This window comes from Anomaloglossus baeobatrachus, chromosome 3 (assembly GCF_048569485.1).
Source record: "Anomaloglossus baeobatrachus isolate aAnoBae1 chromosome 3, aAnoBae1.hap1, whole genome shotgun sequence".
NCBI lineage: Eukaryota > Metazoa > Chordata > Amphibia > Anura > Aromobatidae > Anomaloglossus > Anomaloglossus baeobatrachus.
The window spans coordinates 683644806-683665856 of record NC_134355.1 but is presented as its reverse complement, the minus strand read 5'-3'; the positions used below and the strand labels follow the sequence as shown (position 1 = coordinate 683665856).

Below are 21051 nucleotides of genomic sequence, written 5' to 3'. Positions count from 1 at the left end.
AGGATGCAAACCCAGCTTTCTGACACTGGAGTCTACATGGCCACCCAAAATCCATAAGTAATGTTCAGATTTCATGCTGACTTTAACACAGTCACGGCACCCAGTGCCAAAGGCAGCAAAACAAGCCCAGAATATCACTGAACCTCCACCATATTTGACTGTAGGTGCTGTGTTCTTTTCTTTGTAGACTTCATTGCATTTCCAGCAAACAGTAGAAATGTGCTTTTCCAAAAGCTGTATCTTGGTCTCATCTGTCCAAAAGATGCTTTTCCAAAAGGATTTTGGCTTCCTCACGTACATTTTGTCAGACTGCAGTCTAGCTTTTTTATGTATCTGTGTCAGCAGTGAGGTCCTTCTGGGTCCCCTCCATAGCATTTCAGTTGATTCAAATGTCCATGTATAGTACACGCTGGCACTGATGCCCCCTGAGCCTGCAGGACAGCTTGAACTTCATTGGGGCTATAATCCAGTTTCCAGACAGTCCTGTGTTGCAACCTTTCATTAATTTTTCTCTGCCATCCACGTCTAGAGAGATCAACCATGGGTTGTAAACTACTTCATTGTGTTGGGATACGTAGACAAAGGAACATCAAGATCTCTGGAGTTTGGCTTAAACCTTGAGATTATTGACATTTTTCAACAATTTTGGTTCTCAAGTCAGTTCTCATCTTCTCATTCTATTCTCCATGCTCTGTGTGGCGCATTAAGTATACTTCTTCCCTTTATATTTAGTTTCAAGTGTGATTTCATTTTAAGGGAAAAATATGATGGTCCAACTCACCCCAATTTCCATATAGCAGCTTCTTTAAGGCAATTTCTGATATTATTAATAGGGATGAATGAATGATGATCGGCTTCGTGAATATTTTGCATATAGGTCGCCGATATGTAAATATTCGATGCGCAAAGTAAGTCTATGGTAAGCACGAATAGTTCCAAATAGTTGTTCTGGTTTCTCATAGACTTACATTGCATATCGAATATTCGCGAATAGTCGAATAGCGGCAACCTATTCGGAAAATATTCGTGAAGCCGAATATTTGACGTATTCGTTCATCCCTAATTATTAATCAAAATTTACATATCCTTTCAGGAGACCCTGTAATTAATTCTATTCTTAATAATGGTATCAGAATTGTTTCTAAAAAAGCGCACACACTGCTTTAATACCTTTCACCCAGTTTGATCAATCGACATGCTCAGTTTTTTCCCCCAAAAAAATGTGGTTGTCCACCACGCGATATTTTAAATGTGGCTCCTTCCCTTGTAAAACGTGTACATTCTCCACAAAAAAGCATGAATTCTATAATTTTGATCATACTAGATCATTCAAAATTAATAATTTTTTGAATTGCAATTTTGATTTTGTCACTTATTTATTGTAAAGCTTGGGATCTCAAATATGTTGGTTCCAGAAAGAGAAAATTGAAGTGCAGGGTACGAGAACATTCACATGACATATCAGACAACACAGGCAGAAATATAGCAAATGCCGCCAAACACTTTATTGATGTTCGCAAACGCAGCACAAATTAATTTTAAGTCTGTGCCATAGAAACTGTGCACAAACATGATCATGGGGGAAACCAAAAAAAAGGTCCGTGGAGCCTCTGTTAGGAGTCGCGACACAGAAAATAGCCAGATATCCCTCCGGGAAGGGTCCAGCCAAGGAGTGTCTTTTTTTAAGGAAGAAGAAAATGTGAACCCCGGCACACTGTATGGTTTCCCACAAGAAAAACGGACACAAGTTCAATGATCTTGATCTATTTTTTTCTTTTTATTGTGAATGAGAACAAAATTTGCATAGTAGAAAGTCCACCTCAAGACGACGTTTCGGCTTCAAGCCTTCATCTGGTCGGACAATCTGACTTTAACATATTTTACATGTGGAAAGATATACAGAAAAAAATATATATAAGAATCATAAGGGACATGCAGAATGTAAAAAACCACAGAAATACATACGACCTGATTTATACGTATGGGGAAACAAGACATAGAGACCAATGTCACAATAAATAAAGTAACTGAATTTTTTGTCAATGAGGGATTAGGAAACCGTCTGTGAGAGATACCGTGATATATGGAGTCTAAAATTAGGGGGATAAGATGCTCACCCATCTACGCCTGCATCCAGTGAGACAAAGATGGTAAAAAATTGATAGAGGATGTAAGCCTATGAGGTAAGAGAAGGAAAGGGAAGAGAGACACAGTAAAGGATCATGTCTTGGTGTGGTCTTTAAATTGACATAGGGGAAGGGGGGGGGAGGGCCCGGGCCTACCTGCAAAAAACAGGATCTAGCGAAAATAGCCCGCTGTGAAGGCTATGAAATCTATAAGGTGATCCTATGAATGAAATAATATAAGTCAGTAAAACCGATGGCACAGCAATATATGTAGAAGCTGGCATTAAAACCTGGACAAATCAACATACCTGCGGATAGAGTTGTAATCAGAGATCTAATAACGGGTATAAGGACCCAATGGTAAGGTATGTCTGACTTTGATTGTATTAGATTCTAGAAGAAAATATATATATAGTGAAAATGTGGTTACACATTGACGTATGTCATCTGGAAAAAAAGTCAGGCATGTGGGAGCATGTATACCGTTAAAGGGCCTCACCAAGTGATGTAGTCTGTTGATGCAAACACAGGTAATATAATATAAGTGTGCTTCGGGTATTTTCCCTATGTGGGAGATGAAAGATATGGTTAGGGTGATCCTATGCATGAAACGGTATATGTCCGTAAGACCACTGGTATAGTAGTGTATGGAAAAACTGGCAATAGAGGATAAAAAGGACATACCTGTGGATCGACTAATGGCTACAAACCTAGTAACGGGTATAGAGACCCAATGGTAAGATACGTCGGACTTTGATTATATTAAATTCTGAAAAGAAAATGTATATGTGTTGAATGACGTATGTCGTCTGGAAAAAAGGTTGGGCATGTTAGGGCACACATACCATTAAGTAACAACATCAGGTGTAGCAGTCAGTTAATGCCAGCACAAATAATATGATAGTGCTTCAGATGTTATCCCTATGTGGGAGATAAAGGGCATGGTTAGGGTGGGATAATTAAGTCACTTAAAACATATGCCAAATAGTGTGATTTACCTCAATGTGGGATGTACTATATTACAGGGTTAATGTGTATTCCTAATGGTGTCCAGGGCCAAGCTCAGTCTGAAACCAAAGGTAGAATATAGTGAGTAGGCATCCTGTCACATAGGGGGTTAATAATGAAGTATTACCATTATACGTGGGAGACTGGGTTGGGTTCAGGATCTGGATATAGGAGCCTCGGAGGTAGATAGGTATCTGAGCAGGGTGGCCTGGCAAGGTAAGACAAAATAGAAGAAAGGAGAAAGGGGGAAAAAAACGGCATGAAAGAACATGGATAAAGTCACAAAATGGGGATGCCAGAGTGTCTGGGCGAGCCACTTACCCTCCTTGTGTGGGTGATCGTGCAATCTGTGCGTCCTGAGCTGTTAGCGCTGCAGCCTCCGTGTCTAAATAGGTGGTGCGTTCAAGGGCGCAATTTCCGGTGATTAATGGGCGGAAGTAGTGCGTGTCGGCGTGAACCGCACGCCGCGCATGCGCAAATGTCACGGATGCTTGTTGTGACATGGATCATGGGAGCGGCGCGTCATATCCGGTATTTGGAATACAAAGAGATGTAAGCGGTGGAACGCAGACCGCGCATGCCTATTGGATTCAGTATACTCCGGTGAGAATAAAGGTGCTAGATAAAGTGCTGTGCAGCTCCAGTATAATGCGATACAATCGCCAGTATATCGGGTGCGGTGGAGCGCTGGTGGATAATAGTATAGGTGCCTATGGACGGGATGAATAGTTCTGTAAACAAAATGAAAGAGGAATTAGAAATTTATCTGAAGCACAAAAACACATACCAAAAAGGTTAATCAGATCCATAAGATATAAGGTACTATAAATCTCTAAAGGGGAGATCTGAGCAATAAATGTATACATAACACAGGAGCACGTCATAGCATATCTAAATAGAACAATTAGTGGAAAATTCATTTTAGAAGTTATTTTTAGAAACCTGATTCATATTTTCGATTGAGCCCATGGGGTTCCATGGTGCCCAAAGTGTGTATCCATCTTGCTTCTAGTTCTAGGAGACGCTTGATTCTGTTGCCCCCTCTGCAGTTCACACAGACCTGATCAATTACTTGATACCTTAGTTGAGAGACGTTGTGTGCCATTGTCAGAAAATGATGGGGAATGGGTAATAAGGTACGTCCGCAACGAATGTCGGATTTATGTTTGTTTATGCGGTCTCGGACATGTTGGGTAGTCTCACCAACATATCCGAGACCGCACGGACATTTGATGTAGTAGATAACGTATGAGCTATCACACGTATAGAAACTCTTGATGTAGAAGACTGTACCGGTTCTGGGATGTGTAAATGTGTTACCTCTGGTGACGTTGGAACATTGTGCGCAACTCAGGCACGGAAAGGTCCCGAACTGAGGATTGCCAATGAACCGTTGCCGGGGAGAAATTGTGGCGGAACCTATGTCCGCCCGAATGAGCTTGTTCTTTAGATTTTGAGATTTCTTGTAGCAGATCAATGGTGGGTTATGGAATTCTTTGATGTGGGGATAGGATAATCCCAAAAGCGGCCAATGTCTGAGAATAATGTTCTTCAGTAAAGGAGAAAAAGGATGATAGGTATTTATGAAGTAAATACGATTCTTTGTGTCATATGTTTTCACTGAGGATGTTACGGTTTTCTCAGCTACTTCCTGGGAATACCCCCTCTGGATAAACTTACCACTCATTTCTTGGTGCCTGCTCAGTCTTGTCTCTTTATCACTAACCAACCTGTCCACTCTTGTGTGTTGTGAAATGGGTAGGGACCGCTTGGTATGTCGTGGATGATTACTGGTGTAGTGGAGAAGACTGTTGCGATCTGTGGGCTTAATATAAATGTCAGTGGACAGTAGGCCTGTGGTGTCTTTAATGACTAAACAATCCAGGAAATTGATCTTGTCAGGATCATGGTGTATAGAGAATGATAGACCTGGTAGGAAGCTGTTGATGTCCATATGGAAGGTGAATAAGGACTCAAGGTCACCGTTCCAGATCATAAATATATCATCTATGTAACGACGCCATAGGAGCGCGTGCTGAATGATGAGTGGATGATTATGTATATATTTTTCCTCAAAACGCGTCATGAATATGTTAGCGTAGGGGGGTGCGACATTAGAGCCCATTGCAGTCCCCCTGCGCTGAACATAAAATTGATCCTGGAACAGAAAGTAATTCTGTTCCAAGATGATAGTGAGCATGTCTAAGCAGAAGGATCTGTTATCAGTTGGTAAGGTGGTGTACTGTTCCAAAAACCAGTCAACTGCCGAAAGTCCTATGTCATGGTCTATACTAGTGTATAGACTATTGACGTCCATTGTTACCAGAAAGGATGAGGGTGGTATCCGGTTTAAGTCTGTTAGGATTTCAAGAAAATGGGAGGTGTCTTTGATGTATGATTGGGTAAGTGGAATGAAAGGGGACAGAATTTTCTCAATAGTCTTGGCTACTGGTGAGAAAACAGAATCAGTAGAGGCTACGATAGGTCTTCCGGGCGGGTGAGTGAGATGTTTATGAATTTTAGGGAGAGTATAAAAAACTGGGGTGACGGGGTGTGGATTATGAAGATAGTCTCTGAGTTTCTGGTCAATGGTACCTAAATCATAGTGACGTGTAGCGACTGACGCAATCAGTGAGGCAATTCTGGGAGTGGGGTCACTACTAATGGGTTCATATGTCGAGCGGTCTGACAACTGTCCCTGTATTTCAGAAATATAATATGTCCGATCAAGGACGACGATGGCGCCGCCCTTATCAGCCGGTTTGATGATGATGGAAGAATTATTTTTAAGGGAATTTAATGCCCTGGATTCCTCTACTGTAAGGTTATTCTTAACGTGGAAATCTCCTGTGGAAATCTTTTTATTAAGTGCACTAACATCATTAGATACTAAAGAGACAAATGTCTCGACCGGGTGGTATGATCTGGGAGGCATGTAAGAGCTGGGAGATTGAAGATTAAGACCTTTTAAGGAAAAACACAGGTTATTAGAATCAGGTATAACATTCAGGGTATTACTCTCACTGGTCTTATCAAAATGCGCTTTTAGGCGGATAGATCTGAATAAACGATTGACTTCTTGTTCAACTCTGAACGTATCATACTGGGGAGTGGGACTAAACGAGAGCCCTTTCTGTAAAACTAGGTACTCGGTGGGGGACAGGGTGTAGGACGAAACATTGTAGACCAAATCGGTTTTACCTGAGACCTCGTCCACACCCGATCCTCTCGGTGATAACGAGTGGTGTCTACGTCCCCTCCTCGTCTTCTTCCTGACTGACGACGTTGCCCTAAAAAATGGGACTGTTGGCGTAGTGGTCGATATTCGTTGTCCGAACTTCCCGAGGAGGAGTAACCTGTGAATCTCGAAGGGCGCCTTGTGCTGAACGAGTCTCCTGATCGCCATCGATAAACAGAGCCTCTCGTATAGTCCTCCTGGTCCCTCTGAAATTTCTGACGTTTTCTATTTTCCAAATTTTTCCTAAATTCGTTGATGAGATCTTGAGTCTTGTTTCTGAGTTGATCAAACTCCGTGGTAGGAAGGACCTGTTTCAGCTGAGTTTCGGTGGTCTTGATGTTAGTGGACAGTTGTTCAATTTCTTTATACAGGTAATCGATTGTCAGGGTGATGATGTCCATGGAGCATTTATTTAATATGGCTTCAAATTTGTCGCAATATTCATTGTTGTCAGAGAACAAGGTCGGTCTTAGTGAGACACGTAGGCCCCGTGGTATGCGTTTTGTGCGGTGATATTCAGCCAATGTGCATAAATGAAGATCAAGTGCCGCGTGCCGCTGACACTCCTTTTCGTAATCCCTTCGTCGAATCTCATCCGTGGGTATACTAAGGAAGGAGCTTGATGTTGTGACTTTGGAAACTATGTTACTTGTCTCCTCGTCATTGTATGAGAAGACTGAAAAATTGGGTTGAGACATTCGCTCAAATCAAGATTGTCGTATGAATCTGGGAACCAAGGGAGCTTAGGTCAAAAAAATGTCAGTAAAAAAGGATAAGACCTAAGATTTAGGTACCATTGACCAGAAACTCAGAGACTATCTTCATAATCCACACCCCGTCACCCCAGTTTTTTATACTCTCCCTAAAATTCATAAACATCTCACTCACCCGCCCGGAAGACCTATCGTAGCCTCTACTGATTCTGTTTTCTCACCAGTAGCCAAGACTATTGAGAAAATTCTGTCCCCTTTCATTCCACTTACCCAATCATACATCAAAGACACCTCCCATTTTCTTGAAATCCTAACAGACTTAAACCAGATACCACCCTCATCCTTTCTGGTAACAATGGACGTCAATAGTCTATACACTAGTATAGACCATGACATAGGACTTTCGGCAGTTGACTGGTTTTTGGAACAGTACACCACCTTACCAACTGATAACAGATCCTTCTGCTTAGACATGCTCACTATCATCTTGGAACAGAATTACTTTCTGTTCCAGGATCAATTTTATGTTCAGCGCAGGGGGACTGCAATGGGCTCTAATGTCGCACCCCCCTACGCTAACATATTCATGACGCGTTTTGAGGAAAAATATATACATAATCATCCACTCATCATTCAGCACGCGCTCCTATGGCGTCGTTACATAGATGATATATTTATGATCTGGAACGGTGACCTTGAGTCCTTATTCACCTTCCATATGGACATCAACAGCTTCCTACCAGGTCTATCATTCTCTATACACCATGATCCTGACAAGATCAATTTCCTGGATTGTTTAGTCATTAAAGACACCACAGGCCTACTGTCCACTGACATTTATATTAAGCCCACAGATCGCAACAGTCTTCTCCACTACACCAGTAATCATCCACGACATACCAAGCGGTCCCTACCCATTTCACAACACACAAGAGTGGACAGGTTGGTTAGTGATAAAGAGACAAGACTGAGCAGGCACCAAGAAATGAGTGGTAAGTTTATCCAGAGGGGGTATCCCCAGGAAGTAGCTGAGAAAACCGTAACATCCTCAGTGAAAACATATGACACAAAGAATCGTATTTACTTCATAAATACCTATCATCCTTTCTCTCCTTTACTGAAGAACATTATTCTCAGACATTGGCCGCTTTTGGGATTATCCTATCCCCACATCAAAGAATTCCATAACCCACCATTGATCTGCTACAAGAAATCTCAAAATCTAAAGAACAAGCTCATTCGGGCGGACATAGGTTCCGCCACAATTTCTCCCCGGCAACGGTTCATTGTCAATCCTCAGTTCGGGACCTTTCCGTGCCTGAGTTGCGCACAATGTTCCAACGTCACCAGAGGTAACACATTTACACATCCCAGAACCGGTACAGTCTTCTACATCAAGAGTTTCTATACGTGTGATAGCTCATACGTTATCTACTACATCAAATGTCCGTGCGGTCTCGGATATGTTGGTGAGACTACCCAACATGTCCGAGACCGCATAAACAAACATAAATCCGACATTCGTTGCGGACGTACCTTATTACCCATTCCCCATCATTTTCTGACAATGGCACACAACGTCTCTCAACTAAGGTATCAAGTAATTGATCAGGTCTGTGTAAACTGCAGAGGGGGCAACAGAATCAAGCGTCTCCTAGAACTAGAAGCAAGATGGATACACACTTTGGGCACCATGGAACCCCATGGGCTCAATCGAAAATATGAATCAGGTTTCTAAAAATAACTTCCAAAATGAATTTTCCACTAATTGTTCTATTTAGATATGCTATGACGTGCTCCTGTGTTATGTATACATTTATTGCTCAGATCTCCCCTTTAGAGATTTATAGTACCTTATATCTTATGGATCTGATTAACCTTTTTGGTATGTGTTTTTGTGCTTCAGATAAATTTCTAATTCCTCTTTCATTTTGTTTACAGAACTATTCATCCCGTCCATAGGCACCTATACTATTATCCACCAGCGCTCCACCGCACCCGATATACTGGCGATTGTATCGCATTATACTGGAGCTGCACAGCACTTTATCTAGCACCTTTATTCTCACCGGAGTATACTGAATCCAATAGGCATGCGCGGTCTGCGTTCCACCGCTTACATCTCTTTGTATTCCAAATACCGGATATGACGCGCCGCTCCCATGATCCATGTCACAACAAGCATCCGTGACATTTGCGCATGCGCGGCGTGCGGTTCACGCCGACACGCACTACTTCCGCCCATTAATCACCGGAAATTGCGCCCTTGAACGCACCACCTATTTAGACACGGAGGCTGCAGCGCTAACAGCTCAGGACGCACAGATTGCACGATCACCCACACAAGGAGGGTAAGTGGCTCGCCCAGACACTCTGGCATCCCCATTTTGTGACTTTATCCATGTTCTTTCATGCCGTTTTTTTCCCCCTTTCTCCTTTCTTCTATTTTGTCTTACCTTGCCAGGCCACCCTGCTCAGATACCTATCTACCTCCGAGGCTCCTATATCCAGATCCTGAACCCAACCCAGTCTCCCACGTATAATGGTAATACTTCATTATTAACCCCCTATGTGACAGGATGCCTACTCACTATATTCTACCTTTGGTTTCAGACTGAGCTTGGCCCTGGACACCATTAGGAATACACATTAACCCTGTAATATAGTACATCCCACATTGAGGTAAATCACACTATTTGGCATATGTTTTAAGTGACTTAATTATCCCACCCTAACCATGCCCTTTATCTCCCACATAGGGATAACATCTGAAGCACTATCATATTATTTGTGCTGGCATTAACTGACTGCTACACCTGATGTTGTTACTTAATGGTATGTGTGCCCTAACATGCCCAACCTTTTTTCCAGACGACATACGTCATTCAACACATATACATTTTCTTTTCAGAATTTAATATAATCAAAGTCCGACGTATCTTACCATTGGGTCTCTATACCCGTTACTAGGTTTGTAGCCATTAGTCGATCCACAGGTATGTCCTTTTTATCCTCTATTGCCAGTTTTTCCATACACTACTATACCAGTGGTCTTACGGACATATACCGTTTCATGCATAGGATCACCCTAACCATATCTTTCATCTCCCACATAGGGAAAATACCCGAAGCACACTTATATTATATTACCTGTGTTTGCATCAACAGACTACATCACTTGGTGAGGCCCTTTAACGGTATACATGCTCCCACATGCCTGACTTTTTTTCCAGATGACATACGTCAATGTGTAACCACATTTTCACTATATATATATTTTCTTCTAGAATCTAATACAATCAAAGTCAGACATACCTTACCATTGGGTCCTTATACCCGTTATTAGATCTCTGATTACAACTCTATCCGCAGGTATGTTGATTTGTCCAGGTTTTAATGCCAGCTTCTACATATATTGCTGTGCCATCGGTTTTACTGACTTATATTATTTCATTCATAGGATCACCTTATAGATTTCATAGCCTTCACAGCGGGCTATTTTCGCTAGATCCTGTTTTTTGCAGGTAGGCCCGGGCCCTTCCCCCCCCCTTCCCTCCCTCCCTTCCCCCCTTCCCCTATGTCAATTTAAAGACCACACCAAGACATGATCCTTTACTGTGTCTCTCTTCCCTTTCCTTCTCTTACCTCATAGGCTTACATCCTCTATCAATTTTTTACCATCTTTGTCTCACTGGATGCAGGCGTAGATGGGTGAGCATCTTATCCCCCTAATTTTAGACTCCATATATCACGGTATCTCTCACAGACGGTTTCCTAATCCCTCATTGACAAAAAATTCAGTTACTTTATTTATTGTGACATTGGTCTCTATGTCTTGTTTCCCCATACGTATAAATCAGGTCGTATGTATTTCTGTGGTTTTTTACATTCTGCATGTCCCTTATGATTCTTATATATATTTTTTTCTGTATATCTTTCCACATGTAAAATATGTTAAAGTCAGATTGTCCGACCAGATGAAGGCTTGAAGCCGAAACGTCGTCTTGAGGTGGACTTTCTACTATGCAAATTTTGTTCTCATTCACAATAAAAAGAAAAAAATAGATCAAGATCATTGAACTTGTGTCCGTTTTTCTTGTGGGAAACCATACAGTGTGCCGGGGTTCATATTTTCTTGTTTACAATTTTTCCCAGAGCACCTGTCTAAATAGGTGATGCTAGGTCTTATCCTTTTTTTCTTTTTTTAAGGAGACCACCATAACCACCATATTAAGTGGCCTTTTTAGTTAATATCCAACTCTTTGATGAATTTAAGGATATTACAAGGGAAATACCAAGGGCAGGTATCCATCCACAGACAGCTGTTTCGGGGTATTGACCCTCATCAGTGTGGAGTAGGATTCTGGCTAGGTGGGAGCCTAGTAGACCAGCAAGACAAAACAAAGTCTATGGGAATTTAGCAATTTCCATGCGCACGTTGCGTTTCAGAGCGCAGTGTTTTGCATGCCGAATTTATTGACCAAAATGCTGCATTCTAAAAAGCAACATGTACACAGAAAACAAACAATTGCTCAAATGGAGCTTTCAGGTAGATTGGTTAAGTTCACACTACCCCAGGATTAGTAAGTCCTATCCTATGGTCACATACAGTAAGGCAGCAGAACTATGGTAGAAACAAATGCCCGACATGGCTGAAAAGGAACAATCGCACCCAGTACTGGGATATTTTAGATTGTTCCCATCATATTATTGTGTCCTGGTGAACAAAGGGGAGGCTTATTTTTCAAACCACCGTCCCAGCAGACAATCTAGGGAATGAGGCTTACAAAAAACACTCCTGACACTCCTGTGTCACCCAGGGATAGGGGATACTCAGAACCGGGCCAATAGGGTTGCTTCTAGAGGTATCACGGTGGCGTGACCCGGTCTGTGATCCCAGGCTCCACAACAAAAGGGGAATATGTAAATGGTGTTGGATGAGGCTGCTTTCATGTGTAGGGTCAGGAAACACAGAGTATGTTTTGTGAACCAACTTGCCAAATGGCCGGTCACCTTTGGCGGGTGTCTTCGGGTCCTACACCCAGATGTACAGCCAGGGGCCCTTCCTTTCACACACTCTGTCTGTCTCTTTCTTATCTGGACTAGTCTGTTTGAACGGCCTCCTGATCAGGTCCCTCTCCCAGCACCGGCGGGCTACAACCCTGTCCTGGTCGCCTCAGGATCCCCGCGACCGGATCTCTGTCGCCTCTGGCCCTCACGGCCACCTAGTCCTGTAGTCCAGGGCTCCAACCCCGGCTACCACCTTCTCTTTGGGGAGCTCCAAGCCTCCCCTGTCAGCTCTCCACTGCCTAAAGACAAACTGAAACCTGACTCCTCTTTCTCTATCTTAGCTCTTCTCGCCCCTCTCCCTTTTTCCTGGGGAGTGGGTGAGTAGAGCCTGTTTGGCTGGTGTACATCTGTGTGGGAATTGTGTAGCTGCAAAGGAGACTTAACTCTTTTTTGTGTCACACTCCTCCTTGACGAAACAAGGGCTATTGTTTCAAGAGACCCTTGCTGCCTCAAGCGCTCTGAGTTAGTATTCAGGCAGAAGGATAAGGAGTGAGGCAGGAGAGCTGTACGTGCAGTTCCGGTCTAATGCACTTGCAACACATTAGCAAACAATTTTAACTTAGAATTTCTATAAAACAGCAAAATATTTTTTTACAAGAAAAGTAAGCAATCGCAGTAATCAGGAACATAGCATCTTTATATACATGCCATCAGTTTGGGGTATAAAATTTTGATGACAGCTTTTCTTTATCAAATGCCATTCACTGAATACACACGGAACAAGGTTTTGACTGACAGATGTGCCTGTAGGTGTATAAAAATGTCACATTCCACAGCAAAGCTATATCCTTTATTTTATGCTCTGTAATGTCCTACTTTAGAAGTTTTCTCCTACCGTTACTAATAGAGGAATGATCAATCCATAGGTACCAAGTGGGTACTTGACTTAATTGCTCCCAGGAAGCCCTCCATATAACAGCTGCTCCCAATGTTATATTATAAACCCAGATTTATTGTTACACCAAATAAAAACTTGGGGTTAAAATCAGCATTAGGCAGAATACAGACACACATGTACCATGGTCTGAGTACAGACCACAATACATGGTCTGGCCGCTGGTTTCCTGACCCAAATGTAATAGCCTCATATATACAGAAAGTATAGCAGAAAAGGGAAATTGTTGCATAACTGTCAAGCTGCTACCAGGGGGAGCCGGAGCTCTGCAGCAGAAGACACTAAACGGAGCAACGAGAGCCAGGAAGTAGATACACAGTGTTCTCGTACACTGCCTCACAGCACAGCTGGAGAGCAGAGCAGCGGGACGTGTGAGGAATAGTCAGGCGAGCCGGGTCAAGCACAGTACGGGCAGAAGGAGGACCAGAGAAAAGAGCAAAAGCAGAGTCAAGGTCAGGCCGAGGTCAGTACCAGAGGAAGCAACCGAGTGGGGAGGTAGGAGAGGGGACAGAGGACAAGAAGGACGACAAGGGGACGGACCACAGACAAGGGCACAGGGGCACAGGAACAAGCAGATCAGGATATCACTCACAGAACCAGCAATCACAGGAACAGCAGAGCTAAGCTTATAGCCGGCGCTGGTTCACGGGAAATGTCAGCTTTTAAGGCATCCAGGCTCCGGAAGTGAGGCCCGGGAGAAGGCTCTGCCCCCTAGCCATGTGGATGGGGAGGCGAACCATGACAATAAAAAAAATATATAACCCTTAAAATATAAACTTTATTCAAGCTTACTTAAAAAACATCCAAATTATACACAGTGAACTAAAGTGCAAAGCAAAAAGGGAGAAGGGTAAAGCTCACACCGTAAAAAATTTCACCTCCCTCCTGTCCACTACCTAACGCAGAGATCGGCAACTCGGCACCCTAATGATAGAAACGATATGGTGCCCCTACTCTCTGTAGGCTATCCCTAAACTTCCCTACCTTGCCCCCACAAAGATATCAAAGGTGCTCACATCTACGGACAAGGTACAAAAAATGTTTTGAAAATTTACTTTTAGACAAGTGGACAATCCAAATTATATAAATCAGGCGCACAAATGCACCAATTCCACCTCACAGCATTATAGGAGGTTTTGGAATATCTTCCTGCAGGAGTAAGAGAAGGGGCCACATAAATAGATATACCCTACTGATAGATTCTCCCTTCTGTCAACTGCCTTACGTGGAGGTCGGCACCCTAGTGATAAGCAATATAGCGCCCCTACTCTCCAATGGCTATCCCTAAGCTGCCCTAATGCACCCTATCAGCAGATAAATAAGGTGCTTATGCTGGAGTAAAGTGCACAACAGTGTCATTCAGTAAATACATTAATTAGGATAGTCAATATAAAAATGATTATGCTGAGTAAAGTGCATAACAGTAGTTTCAAGCAGCTATTAGATAAAGTGCTTATGCTAGATAAAGTGCATAATAGTATTGTTTAGGAAGACAAGATAATCATTGGGATAGTCAAAGGATACTTATCGTATAAAAAATCATGTGTCCGTCCTTCAAATTGCCTCAATATGCCTCAACGCGTTTCTCCCAAAGGGTCATCAGGAAGCCAGATAAAATGGTGTCAGCAGGATACCATGATGTGTAGATAAAAATCAATAAAGGTCCATGGAGCCTCTTTTAGGAGTCTCGACACAGAAAAATAGCCAGATATCCCTCCGGGAAGGACCTAGACAAGAAGTGGCTCTTTTTAAGGAGACGACCATGACCAACATATTAAGTGGCCCTTTTAGTCAATATCCAACTCTTGACAAGTTTAAAGATATAACAAGGGAAATACCAAGTCCAAGTATCAATCCACAGACAGCTGTTTCAGGGTTTTGCCCCTCATCAGTGTGGAGTATTATTCTGGCTAGGTGCGAGCAATGCCTAGTAGACCAGCAAAACAAAACAATCACTGATCTCAGGGAGACCAGCCAGAGAAAACACTGCCAGCAGCCAACAAGGGCGCTCAACACAGTGGCTAATTTTCTGTTTCGAGACTCCTAACAGAGGCTCCACGGACCTTTATTGATTTGTATACTTCCCAGGGGACAATGCACCTAGGATTTCACTGTGTTGAGTGCCTTTACTGGCTGCCGGCAGTGTTTTTTCTGGCTGGTCTCCCCGAGATCAGTGATTGTTTTGTCTTCATGATGTAAAACAAAAAGCCAGCACTAAATGTACACTTCAGCACTAACAATTCCAAACTGTACTTATTATAAAAATTTTGAGATTTTTGGCAAAAAATTGCAACCTCCTGAGCCGCCCCGCCACGTCACAGCAAATCTCACTTGAGGCAGTCCTACACTAAAATATTTTTATAAAATGTGCCATACGGCCTCACATATGAATAGTAGAACTCCCCTCATCAGTGTGGAGTATTATTCTGGCTAGGTGCGAGCAATGCCTAGTAGACCAGCAAAATAAAACAATCACTGATCTCAGGGAGACCAGCCAGAGAAAACACTGCCGGCAGCCAGCAAAGGCGCTCAACACAGTGGCTATTTTTCTGTTTCGAGACTCCTAACAGAGGCTCCACGGACCTTTATTAATTTGTATACTTCCCAGGGGACAATGCACCTAGGATTTCACTGTGTTGAGTGCCTTTGCTGGCTGCCGGCAGTGTTTTTTCTGGCTGGTCTCCCCGAGATCAGTGATTGTTTTGTCTTCATGATGTGTACATAGGAAGGGCTATATATACCCATGAGGCTCTCGGGTGTTGGTCAGTAGACCCTCTGCCTGTTCCAAGCATTGTTTTCAGATCTTGTTTCATGGATGTCTGAATTTCGGCTTTCAGGTCAGAAGTTGGTGAAATCTTGAGCTTGTTTGTATAAAGCTTCTCGTAGAGAAAATAATATAATTATTGCATGATACAAGTTTGTTTTTTTAGATTAGGAAAATAATTCGAACATCTCTCCAGATATTTCCATACAGAAACCTAACAGCACAATTCCATTTAATATATTCAAATGTAACTATATTTTCTATTTTACATTTATAGACAAATATTATGCAAAACATGAAACAAATAACACATGTCTGGTCCACCCTGGTAGAAGCCGAATTCCATAACTCATGTAGGAGATTTGGTGTTGGCTGTTCACAGAGAATCTGAGATTCCAGAGTAGATCCCTTAAACTTAACATGTCTCCTGAAAAATTACTTATTTTATTTGTTTCCTTCTTCATAGTCATCATTGGGTTATTGTTAAATGGATTTATTGTTACAGCAAACTTTTTTTGGTTGATGAAATACCAAACTCTTTCAACAGTTGACGTCCTTATTACCGGCTTGGGACTTTTGAGACTCATACTCCTAATTACACACTTGGAATATGTTTGTTTTTCTATATTTCGTTGGTCTATGTTCAATAGTCCCGAATATATTGCTACTCTTGGAAATTGTATGGTCTTCTGCAGTCTGTGGTGGGGCTCGGTTCTTTCTGTGTTTTACTGTGTGAAAATCACAAACTACAGCAACAGACTCTTCATGAGGCTCAAGATGAACATCTCCAAGTTGGTCCCCTGGATGCTCCTCATCTCACTGGTCATCTCCTTTCTATTTAGTTTGTCCTTTAGATGGGTTTTGTTTCCTATTAAGGGTGTTAATGCGACTGTCTATGGAAATAGAAACATGGAAGTAAATGTAGTCCATCTGTTTGTTATCATCTTTTTTGGATCCATGATACCATTCACGGTGTGTTGTGTTGCCATATGCCTTATCATTGTGTCTCTCTTACGTCACACCAGGAATATGAGCTCCGGTTTCAATGACGTTCAACGAGACATTCATCTTAGTGTCATTTGGAACATGGCCTCTTTCCTTTTATTTTATGCTTTGTATTTTTTCGCCCACATCATTGCAACTTTAACTATTAATATCTGGGATACTATATATGGCTTAATTTGTGCTATTTTAATGTGTGCCTACCCAAGTCTACACTCTATTCCTTTAATTTTTAGCAACAAGAAGCTGAAAAATTTATTTTATGTTGTTCTTCGTTGCACTTGGTTAAGAAAACTAAAGCATCAAATTCCATAATTTTGCAAATTGTTTCTATAAATCACCCATTTTTTGGATATAATTTATTGGACCATATAATTGAAATGAAATTTAAAAGGGGGTCCGAAACACAAATTAAATTTCATACTAAAAGACGTCACTTGCGGGACTGGCGCTAGTCTATGCCATCCACGTCCACCCTTGAAATTGTTCTCGGAAATGAAAAATTTCTCACAGAAAATGATTGCAATTACAGATGTTTTGCTATACACATGTTCATTTCCTTTGTCTGCATTGGAACAACACAACAAAACAGAGAAAGAAAGGCAAATTGGACAGAATTTCGCACAATATCCCAAAAATTGGCTGCACAAAATTGATGTCACCCTCAACTTAATATTCGGTTGTGCATCCTTTGGAATTAATATTTGCAATCAACCACTTCCTAGAACCATCCACAAGCTTCTTATACCTCTCACCTGGAAATTTGGACTTTTCTTTTTGAAACTGCTCCAGGTCTCTCATACTTGAAGGGCACCTTATACAAACTGCAAGTTTAATAATTCTCCACAGGTGTCAATGGGATTTAGATCCGGACTCATGGCTGCCACTTCAGAACTCTCCAGCACTTTGTTCCATTCATTTCTGGGAACTTCCTGAAGTATGTTTAGGGTCATTGTTCTGCTGGAAAACCCATGACCTAAAATGCAAACGTGCACATTCTCCCTAAAAAAACATGAATTCTAGAATTTTGATCATACTACCGTAGATCATTCAAAATTCATAATTTTTTGAATTGCAATTTTGATTTTGTCACTTATATATTGTAAAGCATGGGATCTCAAAAATGTTGGTTCCAGAAAGAGAAAATTGAAGTGCAGGGTACGAGAACATTCACATGACATATCAGACAACACAGGCAGAAATATAGCAAATGCCGCTAAAGACTTTATTGATGTTTACAAATACAGCAAAAATGAATTTGAAATCTGTGGCAATAGTGTCATGATGTATTTTACCTTCTCACTGTATTTGCTGTAATATACCTTCCCCCCATCTCCTGTGTCTCTGGGCCCATAATGCAATTATCTCTTGTCCACACAGCCAGGGGAACTTCTCATTGTTTCGTAAGCAGTGGATAACGTCAACTACACAAACCTGTAGACATCTCGGAGCCAACCTTCTAGAATCTTCTAGTGGGCCCAACCATTGCATAGACCCCTACCCTTGAGGGGCGGGCCCACGAGCTCAGACAATTCACTCCTGTTTCTAAATGCAGTTGGGAGCTGAGTTTTGAAGAGGAAGGGAGCGAGATCTGATTCTGTGGACAGATCTCGCCGTCCAGTGGATTGTGTGGGATTTCTGGGACTCTGAAGAGGACTATTTCGTTGTGATCTGGCACTTTGGATTATCGGGAGGTGCCCCCGAATCTGTTTTATTTGGACTTGTCGTGTGCTGTTCCTGTATTCCTGTTAGTAAACCTGTTGGATCATCCTCGGCCTGTTGTCTCTCTTTGCTCTGATGTACACCCCGTCACAAACTGGTGGCAGCGGCGGGATCAGAGCAGAAGAAATGGAGGACAACGGCCAATCAACGTCTGAAACCAGAACCTCAGGATACAGGAACTGGACTGTGGTGAGCCTACAAACAAAGGCCCGTGAATTAGGTGTCGGCTACAAAGGACTCTCTAAGGAGCAACTAATTGAGGCATTGGAAAACGCTTGCCTGCAAGATGGCACCGAGGAACAATTTCCACAGCAAGGGGAGCAAAGACGGGAGCCGGAGGTAAATACCCAAAAAAGTCAATGGGTTGTGTGGTACGAGGAGGAGATGGCCTTGCTGGGAGAGGAGACCACCATAGAATATAAGATGGAGGTCATGCGTGGAGCTAAAGAGAAGGAGCGCAGGATGGAGGAGATGGCACTGCTGGATAAGCAGCTCGCTGTGGAAGCCGCGAGAGGTTCCAGACAGACTGTAACCCCAGCACCCATCATGAGGGAACTTCCCAGGGGGTCCCGTGACTTCAAGAAGTTTAATGAGGCTGCTGGTGACATTGAGGGCTTCTTCCAGGACTTTGAGCATCAGTGTCGATTAATGGAAGTCCCAGAAAGGAAGCACGTCCGGCATCTGGTTGGGCTCTTAGAGGGTGGAGCTGCTGCAGCCTATAGAGCTATGGACCCTCGGTGGAACTGTGAGTATGCGGATATTAAACAGACTATTCTAGAACATTATGCTGTAACGCCAGACACTTACAGGACTCAGTTCCGTACTTTAGCATGTGATGAGGAAGTGTCCTTCAAGATGTATGCCCACAAACTCAAATATCTGTTGCATCGTTGGCTGGAGGCAGAGGAGGCCTTAACCTTGGAGACCGTCCTCCAGGTCCTCCTAAAAGAGCAGTTTTACTTCAAGTGCCCCGCTGAGATCCGGGAATGGGTGCGTGAAAGGAGACCAGCCACTGTGGAGGAAGCTGCAGCTCTAGCTGATGAGGCTCTCACCATCAAGCCTCAGTGGAAAAAACTACTACCCAGTGAGAAAAAAACCACCAACCCCCCAACGCTGGCGGCCCCTGGTCCTTCTGGCCCCAATGTTCACCATCACCCTAGACCGTCAACTCATGGGGACCTTCGTGTGACTGTGCCTCGCATTACTCATGCACCACCTTTGGGAATACGACGTGGAGAAAGAATCCCAGAGCGCAGATGTTATGGGTGTGGGCAGCCTGGGCACATGCAATTCCAATGTCCAGGTGTTCAGAGACAGAACAGCTACAGACCGCCTTTGCCTGTTCACTATCTACAGACACCTTCACCAGGAGAAGAGCTGGATTTTGTGCCTGATGACTTGCCAAGTGACTCAGATATCCTGGCTCCCCTACCCGGAGTCTATGGGGTGCAAGCTCCAGCCACCTGTTCTTCTGATCTTCAGGACAAACATCTACAGGAGGTCGTGCTGGATGGCCAAAAAGTTGTTGGCTTCCGTGACACTGGGGCTTTCCTCACCATAGCCGATCCCCGAGTAATTCAACCACAAGCAATTCAAAAGGGACCAGGAATTGCCATTGAACTGGCAGGAGGTACCCAGAGATATATTCCAAGAGCGAGTGTGACCCTGGATTATGGCTTTGGGACAAAACAATGTGTGGTCGGTGTGATGAGCGGCCTCCCTGCAGACGTTCTTCTAGGAAATGATGTGGGGAATCTTCATTGCCACTTTGTCGGTGCGGTAACCAGAAGTCAAGCCAAGAGAGCAGCCCATGTGGACGTGTACAACCCATCCATGGAAATGAGGCCACCAGAACTGCAATTACAGCCGGTGAGTGATTCTTCTTGTGGGGATAATATGAATGTTACTTGGGATAAAGTTCAGTTTAGACAAGAAGTAGAGACTGACCCCACCCTTGCTAGTTTTAGAGCCCGAGCTGAAATAGGGCAGCTAGGGGAGAACGGAGAAAGAATTATCAGAGAAAATGGACTTCTGTATCGGGTTGCCAATGCCGACTCCCTAGATAAGCCCTGGACTTATAGCAAACAGCTGATTGTTCCTCAGAAGTACAGAATTCCCCTATTACACCTGGCTCATGACATTCCTACGACTGGCCATCAGGGCAAAACCCGCACCGAGAGACGATTGACTCAAACTTTTTATTGGCCGGGGATTTCCCAAGCAGTGGCGCATTTCTGCCGAACTTGTGACATATGTCAGCGTAGAGGGCGACCCGGAGATCACCCAAAGGCACCCCTGCAACCGCTCCCTATAATAGAAGAACCCTTTCAAAGAGTAGCTGTTGATATCATTGGACCTCTGGCTAAACCAGGTAAATCTGGAAAGCAGTACATTCTCACTGTTGTGGACTATGCCACCCAATATCCAGAAGCCGTGGCCTTGTCAAGTATCTCTGCAGCCAAGGTGGCCGAGGCCTTGGTTATTATTTTTACCAGAGTAGGATTCCCCAGTGA

The 21051-nt window shown here is 43.1% G+C and overlaps 1 protein-coding gene across 1 annotated transcript; it reads left to right on the top strand.

The window, feature by feature from the left end:
- The first annotated feature begins 16234 nt into the window (after positions 1 to 16234).
- On the top strand, positions 16235 to 17131 carry LOC142297424 (taste receptor type 2 member 38-like). The gene has a single exon (XM_075341652.1). It carries the CDS (start codon positions 16235 to 16237, stop codon positions 17129 to 17131), a length of 897 nt encoding a protein of 298 aa, XP_075197767.1.
- The last annotated feature ends 3920 nt before the right edge of the window (positions 17132 to 21051 follow it).